The sequence below is a fragment of the Corapipo altera genome, unplaced genomic scaffold (assembly GCF_003945725.1).
Source record: "Corapipo altera isolate COAL_440 unplaced genomic scaffold, ASM394572v1 57, whole genome shotgun sequence".
Classification (NCBI taxonomy): Eukaryota; Metazoa; Chordata; class Aves; order Passeriformes; family Pipridae; genus Corapipo; species Corapipo altera.
In genome coordinates this window covers 6,628,188-6,642,665 of record NW_020884905.1, presented here as the reverse complement: position 1 = coordinate 6,642,665, position 14,478 = coordinate 6,628,188, and the positions used below count along the sequence as shown (strand labels likewise).

At 42.8% G+C, this 14,478-nt stretch overlaps 1 protein-coding gene across 2 annotated transcripts in view; it reads right to left on the bottom strand.

The window, feature by feature from the left end:
* NEGR1 (neuronal growth regulator 1) overlaps nt 1-14,478 on the bottom strand; it is a 224,384-nt gene that overhangs the window by 36,308 nt on the left and 173,598 nt on the right. The window contains exon 7 of one of the 2 annotated variants that reach the window (XM_027651572.1): nt 1,789-1,830. The exons of the other annotated variant lie outside the window; for it this stretch is intronic. Coding sequence (XP_027507373.1) covers nt 1,789-1,830 — 42 coding nt within the window. The remainder of the gene's footprint in view (nt 1-1,788; nt 1,831-14,478) is intronic. 2 annotated transcript variants of the gene reach the window in all.

The following is a 14,478-nucleotide window of genomic DNA, read 5'->3' as shown; positions in this document are numbered from 1 at the left end:
AAGGAAAGGCGCTTTCATTGTAAGCACTATCAGCTTTTTGCAGTGAAGTCCATCCCTCCCCTCCCGCTGTTGGGTTAGCAATGGGGGCGGTCCTACATTGCTCAGGGTTCTACTGCTGTTTGTGGTCAGCCACAGGAGATTCCCTGCACATAAAGGACACTGAGCTTTAGGGAGCTCAGGGCTGTTCAGGGCACAGGAGAAGGCAGAGAGGCAACACCTCTGTGCCCCGAGTGTCCCCACAGAGGACCCCAGGGATTGCCCTTCCTAAGCCTTTAATTAAAAGCTACAAAGATTTATTCTCTTGTCTTGCTACTCCTCTAAGTCTGAAGCTGTTGGAACCTCCCGCTGGCTGCAACTCTTGGTTTAATCTGCTTTTTTTAACTGATGAGTGGATCACCTCAATTGTTGTGCCTTTCTGGTGCAGTCTTTCCAATCATTTTATCTCAATTTGGAAATAAAATTATAGTTAAGGTGAAGGTTTTGCCAGAGGAAAATTTTCCTTGTGTTTGTCTCCCAGATAATCCTGATCTTGCTTCCCAGACTCCTACTTGGAGGAGACCTGAGCATTGCACATCTTACTACATCATGCACATGGAAATAATATCAACCTGCTGGGTCTGATACTGTAACTGCACCACAGGGAAACTGTTTAATGTGGATCAACAGAAGCTGGACCATGGTATGTAAGGCTCCTGCCTGCCCCTTCCAAACCCTTTGAGAAGCATGTGGGGACCTTGTTACAGGCTGACCTGATCTGAAAACATCTTTTACCCAGCTCTGGGCTGGGCAGCTCCTGTTCAACAGCCTGTGCTAGGCTGATTGAGTCCAGAAGAGACCACAAAGATGCTCTGAGGGCTGGAGGTGTTCACCTGGAGAAGGCTCCGGGGAGATCTTAGAGCCTGTTCCAGTGCCTAAAGGGGCTCCAAGGGAAATGGAGAAGGACTTTGTATAAGGGCCTGGAAAGACAGGACAAGGAGGAATGGCTTCCCACTGCCAGAGGGCAGGGTTAGATGGGATATTGGGAAGGAATTCTTCCCTGTGAAGGTGGTGAGGCCCTGGCACAGGTTGCCCAGAGATGCTGTGGCTGCCCCATCCCTGGAAGTGTCCAAGGGCAGGTTGGATAGGGCTTGGAGCAATCTGATCTAGTGGAAAATGTCCCTGCCTGGGGCAGGGGGTGGGATTGGATGGGCTTTGAGGTCCCTCCGAGTCCAAACCAGTCTGTGATTCTGAGAGAAGCTCCACTGAGAGTGTCCTGTTGAGGAGCAGCAACAGGAAATCCCCAAGGACATCAGGATGTACTATGAACAGTCAACCACCTGCCAAGCACAAGGGCAGATGTTTCAGCTCTCCATGAACGCCTTCTGACACTGTAAATGGGAAGGAGCTCGCAACAGGCCCTTGGATCCATCCTACAAGTCACTCAGTGATGAGACAGCAAGATATTTGTCAGCCTCAACCCAACATTCATGTTTACAGCAACACCAGGGGAGAGTCAGGAAGAGCCAGATCATCACAAGAGCACAGAATCGCCCGCGCGGCGTTAGCCAGGAGAGACCGAATGGCAGGAACAGAGATGCGGGAGGGGTCTGCTCAGAACGGGAGAGAAGAGGACAAGAAATGAAGCCTGGAGGGAAGACACACCAATGACAGCACAAAGACAGAAGGAGACAGTCCAGCACTACCACAACAAGCTGCCCGTAACCAGCTCCGGTCACTGACACGGCAATGCATTGGGATGAGTCCCTCAGGAGTACCCAACATCCTGTGGGAATGTGTGTGGATACTGACCTGGGCTTGAGACAGCACTAGAGGTAGTAGGCTCAATAATTTCTACAAAAAGGGAAAAGGAAAAAAAAAAAAGAGAACATTTGGGAGTTAATCACACATGGAAGACAAATACAGAATGAGACAGCAAACAGTCATGCAACAGACAGCACAGTTTTATTTCCAGATTGGGCTGGGCACCACCGGCCCCTGACAAACCTGCAGGCGACCAGACTCCTGTGCCTATGAACTACAGCAGGGCTGCTCTTTGCCCAGCTACCTTGTGTGAACAGCACCAGGACCATCACACTCCCAATATGCAAATATTTTTGCCCTTGGAGTTCTCGAGCTCCAAACCATTTCTCCTGGGAGGTCCTAAAACCTGGCTGGAAAAAACGGTTTGCTCACTTCATCAAAGGCAATTTCCTTCCATGAATATAAGTCAAGGTAACAATTTTGAACAAAGAATGTTTTAAAGCAATAGTTTTGTGCTTCAGTGAACTTTTAAGAAGGCACATCTTTTTAATTACTGAAGTCTTTCCAGAAGAAAACATTTCTCAGAAACATCAAACCCATTTGGAAGTTGTTTACTTCCCCCGGGGCAACCAATGCAAACAACAGGCAAAGTTAAGAGAAGACACAGTTCTCCTGCATCCAGCCTAATGAAACAATCACCTGTGGCTTTTCATTATAATTTGACTTCAGAATTCATTATTCTGGGCCTTTTCATTAGCTTTGAATAGTGCTATGCAAAATGAAATACCAGTCCCAATTAATCTTGCACAGAAGCAAACTCCCATCTCAATGCAACAATTCAATACTCTTCATAAAAAAGGTTTAACAAAATTACCAAGCTCAAAAGATCATTGACCATATCTTGCCTATAACAAGAAACTAATGAAAAAAAATGTGAGCAAGTTGACTACAGGGCTGCGCAGGGAATAGCTGAGCACACGCACCGCTCTTGGCCAAATTTGAGGGGTTTTTTCCCCTTACAATTCCTTTTCAGGTTAATATGATGCAAAAACGAGTCCAATGAAATAACAGACAAATATTTTCCCAAATAAAAAGTTGTGACTATGGCTTTTTACAAAGGCAAAAGTTCCTCTTGTTGCGGAATAACACCATTCTTTCCAACAATCAAGTAAATTAACATACTCACTAAGTACAGTATTTCATTAAAAAGCAAAATACCATTCCCAAACCAGCAGGGACTGTGCTACGATCGTGCCTCTTTGGATCTAGACTTAATTATAGGTGCTTAAGGTGGCATAAAGTCACATATTCATGGCATCATTGAGGCTGGAAGCGAAGGTGGTAATATCCATGTATTATTCTTGCAAAAAATCTCATTTTTAAATATATTACTAGATCAAGGAATTGGTGAGACGGATCTATTTCTAGTTTCAAGTTCTAAAACTCTTTTCAAATCTTTATTCATGAAAATGTTCAGGTCTGTAGAGAGAAAACAAAACCAGCTGGTTTTCTATAAGCACGCTCGGCTGGTTCATTAAAATGAAAATATATTAATGACTTCTTAGCAACACTGGGAGGCAGGGATGTGTGGGGAAGAGTGGGACTGGCTCTACTTCATTTTCCTGGGACCCCAGTCCTACAGTATCAGCACTGCTCAGACTTTCAGGGGTGCTTGTGGAAAAAAAATCTGCAAGTATAATGGAAAACCATGATATTCTGTGCCACTTTTGTGACTCCAGTGGAGAATTCTCCTTGAGCTGAACTTTTGGGATTTGTTTTATAAAGCAGAGGAACAGCAATGTGTTCACAGCAGCCCCTGGTTTGGCCTTGACAGACTTGGGGCTGTCTGTGTGCAGGACCTTGTGTTATCTCCAGAGTTGTCTGTTCTGGGGAGGCAGGTGTGAACCAAAACCATCTCCTCAGTTTAAAGCAGAGCTTTAATTCAGGCTGGGACCAAAGAGATAGAAACAAGAACATCCTGAGCATAGGGATACTGCTATAGCATTCCTGGCTGCTACACATACATGGAAAACAGGGGATTTCTGTCCGTATCTGGCCTGAATTTCTTCCAGTGAAGAAATTTAGTGAAGAAATTTTCCCTAGTATCTAATTTAAACCTGCCCTGGTGCAACAGAGAAATGCACTGACAGGCCCTGGTGTAATCCCATTCCCAGGAGAAATGTATGCAGGAATCTCCACCCCATTGTCATGGGAAAAGGCAAAATGTCATGTTCTCTTCAAAATCGGTTTTGGTTGTTGGTGGTGTGTGTGTGCTGGATCTGAGTGCTGGAAATGACCTGAGAATCAGCGGCTGAGTGAGTTTAAATGAAGTGGAAGAATAAACCCCCCAGATTTGTAACTGCAGCTCTAATCCTCAAAAGAGAAACCTTTGGAGAATATAAGCTCCTAAAGACACCTGGGCAGGGGAGGTGAGGTTTGATGTCACGGACATTTAATGCTGCCTTTCACCAAAGGGAAGAGATGGTAGCTAGAAATTCCTTTCTGATCCCAGGCAGAAAATAGCTGGCAGAGAAAAGCTCTTAACAAAATGGGAAACCACCCCATGAAAGGCTCCACAGCAAAAGGAGGCAAATTGCAGGGAGCAAAAGGAATTGGCTGTAAAGAAGCAATGCCTGGGAAAACCAGAACAGCATCTTGGAAAGGAAGCCACAGCATACATTCCCTGACCCCAGAGATCATGGAATATCTGAGGCTGGAAAAGACCTCCAAGATCATCCTGAATGCCACTATTCCCACTAAACCATAACATGAAGGCTTGAGATACCTCAGAGAAATGGGAGCCCTTCTGCTCACAAAGAAATTAAGCAGGACCTAAAAATATTTTTGTCTCAGTTTTAACACAGGCTTAAGGCTGAAGTTCTGCATAACAACATAGAAATGGAAAATGCCAGAGCAGAGTTAAAGCAAAATTCAATCAGCTCAGGAGGCCGAGGTCAGAGGGATTTAAATATGTTTGCACATAAAATTGTCAAAACAACAGTAAATTCATGGGGAGAGGAGGACAGCAGGGGCAGCAGGATTGAGAATTACAGACGTGTTCCAGGAGGGCAAGACCCACAGCTATAGCTTCATGGCATCCAGGGCCTCAGAAAATATGAGCTATTAAAGGATATAGGCAGGTAAAAATAAGCAGGTAAATAAAACTGGCTATCAGTTTACTAGAGACCAATTACTTGTAATTATTTGCCTAGAAAATGTCCCTGTATATGATTAAGGAACAGAGCAATTCATGACCCCCCTGTTTGCATGAGCAGAGGGTACAAACTGAGGGCGGATGAGTTCAGAAATGCAGTGTGGGGCTGCAGCTTTCCAGCCTTGCTGTCCTCACACTGCTCCTCATTGGACCTCAGGAAAGGAAAACTAACTCCTTCAGGAGAAAATCCCATCAACCGAGGGAAGGAATTCTGCAGGGAGCAGCCTGCACTGTGAGGGGATTAGATCCAATGCCCAGGTGTCCTCCCAGGCCCAGCCTCTTCAGAGCAAAATGAGCTTTTCTTATACCCAAGAGATCACGGAAAACTCAGCAACAGTAAACAACCCTTCGTTTCAGGCTAAGCCTGAACAAACCAGACAGAAGAGTGTCTGACTCCCAGATAAAAACCATCCAACCCCAGGTACCTCCTCTCCCAGCTCCCAGCCCATAGCACCCAGCATGGACATGGAGCTGCCCCTGGAATGCACACTGGAGAGTTCTTATGTCTTTTCGTTTCAAACACTAACAGAGACGATGATCTTTTTCAGTTTTCTGGAGCCCCTCTCAGCTCGAGCTCAGTGCCAGCCCCTTGCTGGGACTGTGACAGAACAAGGCTTGAGTTAAAGCCAGGAACCCAATTTTTCGCTACAATGGTACCTTATTTTATCACCCTGCAGCTGGTCCAAAATGAAACTGTTGGGCTTGGTGCAATTAATACTGCTAGGGGGATAGAGGTTTTTAAAAATGAAAAAATATGCTTTATTATGAGTAAAGCCATGTGCCACACTCCAATTCTGGTTTGGGGAATAAAAAACAATGCTATACACAGTTGAGATTTAATGTAATACTGAATTTCTTCACTATTTTGGTGACAGAAAGTTCAACCTGTTTTACAATAAGGATAATGAACAGAAACTCTGAAACATTTTAATTGTTTCTGTAGCCCTTGTGCCATTAGCCCTTGCCATTCTTCAGGGATCTGTCAGGGCAGGTTTTGGTTGGATATCAGGAAAAGGTTCTTCCCCCAGAGGGTGGCTGGGCACTGAACAGGCTCCCCAGGGCAGTGGTCACAGCACCAAGGCTGAGAGAGCTCAGGGAGCATTTGGACAACAAGGAGCATTGGTGGGATTGTTGAGACTGTCATAAGGAGAACAATTCACAACAGGAGAATACAAAAAGCTTCTTTCATTCCAGCCTGGACCAGTAAAATTATTTGACTTTGATATTTCGCCTTCCCATGTATTGGAGGAATCAATAACTGGACCAACATACAACTGGCAGTTAAATACCAACTCATCAGTTAATTAAAAAAAACTCACATAACTCTTTCCATGTATGACCTTTGATAATTAACAGGGCTTATTTAAGCTAATCTCCCCCAGGCTTCATCAGCTTTGTTAAAGATTAATGATTTATTGTGAAATACAGGTCTTTAAGTCCAGTGAAGCCAGAGCCTCTTTGAGAACCATGGCAAATGGAAAAACATATTTAATAAAAAATCTTTAGGGTGCAAACTAAGTGGATTGGGCAGAGACGTGACCTTAATTTATTCTGTGTCTTTCCCTCACCCTTAATATTTTGCAATTACAATTAGTGCTCTTCTACAGGTTTGAGTTATTACACCTTAATTGCCTGGTAATGGTTTATTTTATTTAAATGGTTTATTTTTTTATTACAGGATGATAAATATTTAATAGCTCAATGCCTGTGAGACATTAAAAAATAGTAATTCCTAGTTTGAAGTTTGAGGTCTGAAATTGCTGGGGAGTTTCCTCCCTCCTTGGCCAATCCTCCCTCTCCACCTGCAGCTGTTTGCTTTTGCTTGACAGCAGGTTTTCAATAAATATTCAAATATCTTTTACCCTGTAGAAAACCACATTATTGACACCTTTTTTTGTCTTCTTGTGAAAAAAGTCCAATGGAAGGTAATTTTTAAGAGCCCTCACTAAAAGTCAGTTCTGTGGAGTCCAGACTTGAGCAAGGTTTACTTAAATTCTAGTGGAATTTGATTTTCCTATGAATAAGCAAAGAAGTACTAAACATATTGTTTTAACTCCAGAGTCTCCTAAAGACTGATTTATTTATTTATTTTTAATAAGTTCCAGGATGAACCATCATGTTTTATGTAGGATGAACTATTTTAGAGTGTGAAAAAAATTGACTTTAATTTAATTTAATTGTGGGGGTTGTTGGTGGTGTGTGTATGTGTGTGAACCACCAACAGGCAAATCTATATTTCCATTAAAAATATTCAAAATAATATTTAATTAAAGGTCACACATTTGATTTTCTTGGCAGGAAGAGTTTGCAGTTTCCATCCCCACTCTCCGAACAATTTCCCATCTCTAAGACACTGATATATGCTCAAGGCTTTACCTTTTACAGGACTGCCTGTATTTTGAATAAATCAGGGAATTTTTTCCTCAGCAAAGGGATTTTGGCAAAAGTACCCATTCATTTACAGGCTACTTTTTGAGTACCACAAAAACATATCCACTAATTTGAGGTCTCATCTTTGCACTTGTATTTACAAACACTAAACTATTAAAAAATGAAACAGTGCAACAAATTGCAAAAAAAAATTAATAAATTAATAGTGAATTTTTTCAGATTTGAAAAATAAACATGACTAGTGAAATCTTTACAGATTTCAGAAGGACCCTCAGCACTTGCAGCCTCCTGCCACCCCACACAACATGTGCTTGAAGAAACTGCTGCCAAGTAATTACAGGAGGAGAATATAAATCCAGCCATGTGAAGGGTGACTTGTGTCAGGAGAGCAAAATTAATTAATTCATTAATTGCAAAGAAACGATGGATTTGGGTAGTCTGAGTATATGAAGGTGACGTGTGGTAGCAGTGAGCAGCTCTGCCTTTCCTCCAGAGCACCACACATATCCAAAGTGTCCAGAGACACACAGCTTCATGGAATATCCCAAGTTGGAAGGGACCCACAAGGATCATCAAGTCCAACCCCTGTCTCTGCATAAGACACCCCAAAAATCCCACCCTGTCCCTGAGAGTATCATCCAAATGCTCCTCGAGCTCTGTCAGCCTTGGTGCTGTGACCATTGCCCTGGGGAGCCTGTTCAGTGCTCAACCACTCTCTGAGGGAAGAATCTTTTTCCTGATATCCAACCTAACCCTCCCCTGGTACAGCTCCAGCCGTTCTCTTGGGTCCTGTCCATGCTCACAGGGAGCAGAGATCAGAGCTGCCGCTCATGAAGGACCTGACTTATTCTACGTAATGGCACCTAAGGGTTATTTTTTCCAAAGAAACTGAGGCCCTTTCAGATGCAGATTTCTCACACCTTCAGTTTCCCTCCCAGGAACACTTGTTGCAGTTTATGAAATATAACAATATAATAATAACTTCCACAAACAAAGACAACCTCAAACAACACTTCCGCATTCTGAGAAGAAACATCAAATGGGCTTGTTTGAAATCAAATCCAAAAGCATTTCTCCCCATGCTGTGTATCCAGTTACAAGAAACTGTCGAGTATTATCAAAAATAAAAGATAATAAAAGGCACAACCAATTTGCAGCCTCTGTCAGGACCTGTGTTTACAGTATCTCTCCTATAATGAATGTCAGAAAAGCACCACTGAGGATGTGATTTATGACATTCCCTTCCCCTGAACACCTGAAGCATCTCAATTCCTCAGTGAGTGGCTACAGCCAGACACCAAGTCGACTATCTGCCCAAAAGCAAAGGCAATCCACTGTTTTAACTACCATCAGTTAAGGGAAGACTTTTGAAAGTTTCCTGTTGTCCCCTAAGCTGTCCCTGTGTTGCCTGACCACCCGTTTTGGCTTGTGTGTTGTGCTTTGCCCATCCATCCATACATGGAAGCATGTGCCATGGTCCACACTACCTGACTTCCAAGCTCTCTGCAGAGCAAAGAGCACCCCAGTATCCAGGGATGATCCAGCCACATAGAAGAACCAGCAGTGGAGACTCTTGTAAAAGAATAAGGTTGTAGTTGTGGCTGCCCCATCCCTGGCAGTGTTCAAGGTCAGGCTGGACGGGGCTTGGAGCAATCCCATCTAGTGGAAGGTGTCCCTGCCCATGGCAGGGAGTGGGACTGGATGAGCTTTGAGATCCCTCCCAACACAAACCACTCTGAGATTAAAATAAATTGCATGTTTTTAATTAAAATGAATAGAGAGAAGGAATGTTTCATGGAAGAGAAAAAAGAACATTTTAGAGGTTTTCTGAAAGTCATCTCTAAAGGTTTGATCACCCCTTCCCAGCCTGCTGCTCTTCTACACCAAGTTTACACATCAGAGCTGCATAATCAAATAGCAGAACGGACAAAGGAACAGCCAGGACAGACCACCAGCTGCCAGGGCTGGACACGACCTTCCTTGATGGCAAAGGTCTGAGGAGGCTGGTCCTGACTCTGCCCCTTTCCTGGTGCCATGTCACCTGTGGGCTCTCTGCACCTTGGGCAACAAAACCATGGTAAGCAAGTTGAGAAATCCACTGAATTTCTATTTTCAATCAACATTTGAAATATGCCTACATCATCAAAGTAACATGAAAAATAATGTTTTTACTTAGTTGTTCAAGTTATAGTATTATAAGGCATATACAATATTTGCTCACTGGTCCTTATTCCCTATTTCAGACTTTTCCAGAGAAAACTTCTGCTTTAATGATTTTTACAGCTGTTGAGACCACAGCACAATGAAGAAAAGTGACAAAGTCGTCTGGGTCCTTTGAGCTTGGTCTTTCATTCATATGTATAAATAGGAAGCTCATGAATAATGCAGCTCTGGAAATCTGTGAGCATTTCTGCTGCTCAGAAACATATGATTAGCACTGCTCTGACTCCCAGTAATTATATTCTTGTTCTCAGAGGTCATTCTTCAAATCTGCACAACTGTCGCTGTATTTCTGGAAGTAAATAAGGCAAAATATCCTTTAGAGATGCAATAGGGAGACACCTGTGAAGGTGCAAGTCCTGGTACACAAGAGACACCTTTCTGCCTGGTCTCCTCTCACAACTCAGAGAAGGCTTGTGGGGTTGGGAGTCCCACATCCCATGGGACACAGGAAAAGTCACAACAGAAGCAGTGGGACAGGCAACTCAGATAATTCCAGACTGGTTTGGGTTGGGAGGGACCTTAAAGCTCATCTCATCCCACCCCCTGCTGTGGGTAGGGACACCTTCCACTAGATCAGGTTGCTCCCCATCCAACCTGGCCTTGGACACTTCCAAGGATGGGGCAGCCACAGCTTCTCTGGGCAACCTGTGCCAGGGCCTCACCATCCTCATAGGGAGGAATTCCTTCCAATATCCCATCTAACCCTGCCCTCTGGCAGTGAGATGCCACCACCCCACTTATCAGAAAACAGTGGAATCTGCCTGAGTTTCAACAGAGCAAGAAACTGAACACATGGAGAGGTCTGGGAATACTTCAGACTATCTTCAGGTACCAAACTGGTAACATCCATAGTGGATTTTTAGCCCAACAGATGGTACCTGTGCTGGTGGGTCCATTACACCTTGGGACAGCCCATGAAGATGCTCCCCCTGACCAAGAGAACCTGGGTTCCTGACCCAACCCCTCCAGGTTAAGCTCTAGTAAGGTGAAAGCCTTCTCCTGCTGCTTGCAGCTCTGGGAATACAGGCATAGGATAAAAGTCTCATTCTCATTTACAGACTTTAGTACCTGATCTATGCATTACCACCATGTTTAGAGCAAGCAGCCCATCCCTGCATCCTTGCACGTATAGAACATATGCCCAGAGGAACAAGATGCTCTTCAACTGCTCTGATATTTGCTTTCACTGGCACAGCAATTTGTGAGTAAGTTATTTAATAATTACTGTGTAATTATAGCTCTGCTGATCCCTGACGAACCAAAATCCACAGACAATGCCTATCAAATGAATCATTACAAGCCTCTAGAAATTACATGGTGAGATGTGCCCATGTCACAGTGAAATTCATAAAATGTCTACAATTCCCATAAAAGGAGATTAATTAAGATGGAGTTAGAGTTTAAGAAGGACCACATTATCCTGCCCCTCTGCTCAGCCCTGTGAGGCACATGTGGAGTGCTGTGTCCGGTTCTGGGCTCCTCATGACAGGAGGGACATGGAGCTCCTGGAGAGTGTCCAGCTTTGCAGCAAGGTGTTCTCTGAAACAGCAGAAAGGGAATTTTACATGAGAGCTACCTCTTCTTCTGGGATTTTTTTTTTTGTGTTAGGAGCAGACCTGTGACTTCTGGTCCATCTCTGTGACACTGAGGACAAATCCCTTCAATAAACTTACCAAGTTTAATTGCCAAAATAATTTTGACTGCTTGCCCCTGTGCCAGGGTCTCGCCACCCTCACAGGAAGAACTCCTTCCAAATATCCCATCTAACTTGACCTCTGGCAGCAGTAAGCAATTCCTCCTTGTCCTTCCCTCCAGCCCTTGTCCAAAGTCCCTCTCCAGCTTCCTTGGAGCCCCTTTAGGCACCAGAAGGGGCTCTGAGATCTTTCCAGAGCCTTCTCTTCTCCAGGCTGAACACCCCAAACTCCCCCACCCTGTCACCACAGCAGAGGTGCAGATGTGCTAAGAGGAAGTATTTGTATGTCCAAGAAAAGTCCCACGCAAAAGTTTCATGTAAATTGGGGAGCAATAGTTTCAGTCCTTGGCCTGGGAATTGTATTTAAAGCAGTGCAAGCTTTCAGGGTATTTTTTATAGCAGCTGTTGACAAAGACCATGAGGAGCTGAAGCACCTTCTCGCTCACATTGACATGGCATGTTCTGACCACAATGATCTGCTCAGGCTGCACAGCCAGTGAGGAAACAATATTTACAGAGCCCTGGAGCAGCTTCAGCAAGTGCTGGTTGAGAGTAAATGCTGAAAGGTCAAGAATCAGCCTTTCATTTACAAACAGAAATGGTCTGGCTGCCAAATTTCTTGAGCAGGAGAACCACTGTGTGCTGGATGTGGGGGACACTGCAATTCTGACAGGATGGGGACAAGCAGTGCAGGGCAACTTTCATCCTTTTGTTCACATGGCATCCTAATTTAGAAATCTGCATCAAAGGAAAGCATTTTGTTATTTTATGAAACCATAGTTGGATCCTGACTCCGGAGTTGATTTTTCCTTCTGACAGATCTTTTCCCACGTTCTTGCAGCACTCTGGACAGCTAAGCAACAGCATCAGCAAAGAAAAGGGGCTGGTACCGATGGACATTTTATTGACTAACTTAAAACTCCTACATAAGGATATGCCTTAGCCTACAGTGCAGTTACTCCATGAGATTTGTTCCTTTTCTGCTCACATCTCCAGTAATTTAAATATTTTCTTATTTTTCTTGGAATCTAATTTTAAGTGAATAAATTAACAGGATTTAAATGATCCAGTTCTCAAGTTTGTGTTTTATTTTTGAATAAAATTAGTAAATCTAAATCTAAAATATGAATATCTTTTTTACAGGCCGATCTATAAGTAAAGCTCTCTACGGTAACAGCCCCACAGTAAAATTTATGGTATTGTGGTAGGTGCTTCACAGCAGAAAGTTGAAAAGTCAAGAAATCAGCTTTAATACCTGTGATAATATACTGGGGGAAAAACTAAGTTTCTGAACAATTCATCATAGGCCTTTCTCTCTGAATAGTTCTGATATTACAAGGAATATCTGATGGTAACTCTTTTCACTGAAGGTTTGGAAAAACCCAGAGAAGAGGAAGATTTTATACTCAATTTATTATTACAAATCCAGCCAAAATCTCAACATATAAACCTGGAGGTGGAATTAAGGATAACATTAAATGAGCTCTTGATTTTAGAGGCTTGTTGAGATACCTCAGCATTTTGTTACTCATGTGGTTCAGTACAGAGGTTAATTAGTGCTTATGGTATAGGTTCACTGGAAAAACTCTTGTTTTTAAACCTCTGAGGCTATTTTTAGCTTTCTTGTAGCCAAAAATTAATTAATTTTTTTCCCTTCCTCTTTTTCTTCAGCTCACAGACTGTCCAGACCTCATACTGTCAGACTAGGAACATGTAACAGCTCTCAGGAAAATGTAATGGGAGCTGTTGAGACCATCTCTATCTATTTTTTGTGAATCTCTATATTAGAAGGCACTTGACTCAAAAGAAGCACATGCACTTCATAGATAAAATTTGTTTCAAACAAGTGCTTTTGTTAACTAACCTAGAATTTATTTGATAAATTATCCCAGCCGTGGCATTTTCCAACCTGTTGGACTATTTGCTTAAATGCTGAAGTCTTGGGAGTAAAATCTATTCTCTGATCTTCCTGGAAACTCTGGGTGTCCTTGATCAATAGCTCATTCCTTTCTAAAGCCCCGTGAGCTTTGGTCTCAACAACTTGTTACAAAAATAAGTTCTACACTTAATAATCTTTTAATGAAGAAGTGCTTTGCATTAACTTTAAAATTTGCCACTGATTAGTGTAAGTGAATCTCTCTCGGGTTTGTTTTATGAGAAAACTTTCTAATACACCTTCTCTACACTCACCAGTATTTCAATAACCTCTTTTCCTGTAGAAGATAGACAGTAATCATCTTTAATCTTTTGAACTGGGAATTTCTTCATCCTTTATTTCCAAATACACCTTTAGGAACCTCTGCCCTCCATTCTGCCGAAGTTTTGAGGCCAAGGCTGAAGTCTGTGTTTCAGCCTGAGTTGTAAAATATATTTATAGTGCTATTTTTAGCACTTCTGGTGCTAAAAATGGTCCCATTTGTTACACAAGGTATTCTTTGGATTTTCAATTTTGCTAAAAAGTTAATTTACTTCAAAGTTTTCTACCCTGTGAAAAGAAACTCAAGTTCAAGAGAGCTCTGACCACCGGTGCTCCTCCCCCTGATGGGGGCAGAGGCAGGTAATTAAATTCCATGGATGACCTCGAATGTTTTAGTCATTGTTTGGACAATGCTCTGAGGGACAGGGTGGGATTGTTGGGGTGTCCTGTGCAGGGGCAGCAGCTGGACTTTGATGATACTGGGTCCCTTCCAACTCAGGATGTTCTATGATTCCATGATTCTGTGATGACTTACTGATACTTGAGATGAAGCTTTGGATATGCTTCAACCTCTCTGATTTATCCAGTTTTGAAAGAATATATGTCTAAACCTTGTGGGCTGTTGTTATAATTGCAAAATTCGAGAGTAAAAGCACAAACGTAACAAAACAGAACATTAGGCAACTTCAGTAAGGATCCAGAGCAAAGATCCCCAGGGTTTTTGTTTGATTTTCCCCCCTCCAACATGGATACCCTCTCGGATCTTTAAATGTTCTGCTAAATGTCAAGGAGAAACACGTTACTGGTCTTGCTTAAATGGGTTATTTCTACCTCATCCCATCTCAGTCACTTATTGTCATATAATTCATAATAAAGCTCAAGCTGCAAAAGGGATTTAGAGAAAATTTCTTCATAACTCTCCATAATTGTTACCTGGAGCAGCCGTTGGCTGCTTCCACATGGAAGGATCTCAAACCCAACATTTAACAGAATTATTACAACTTACATGAATGGAGGATT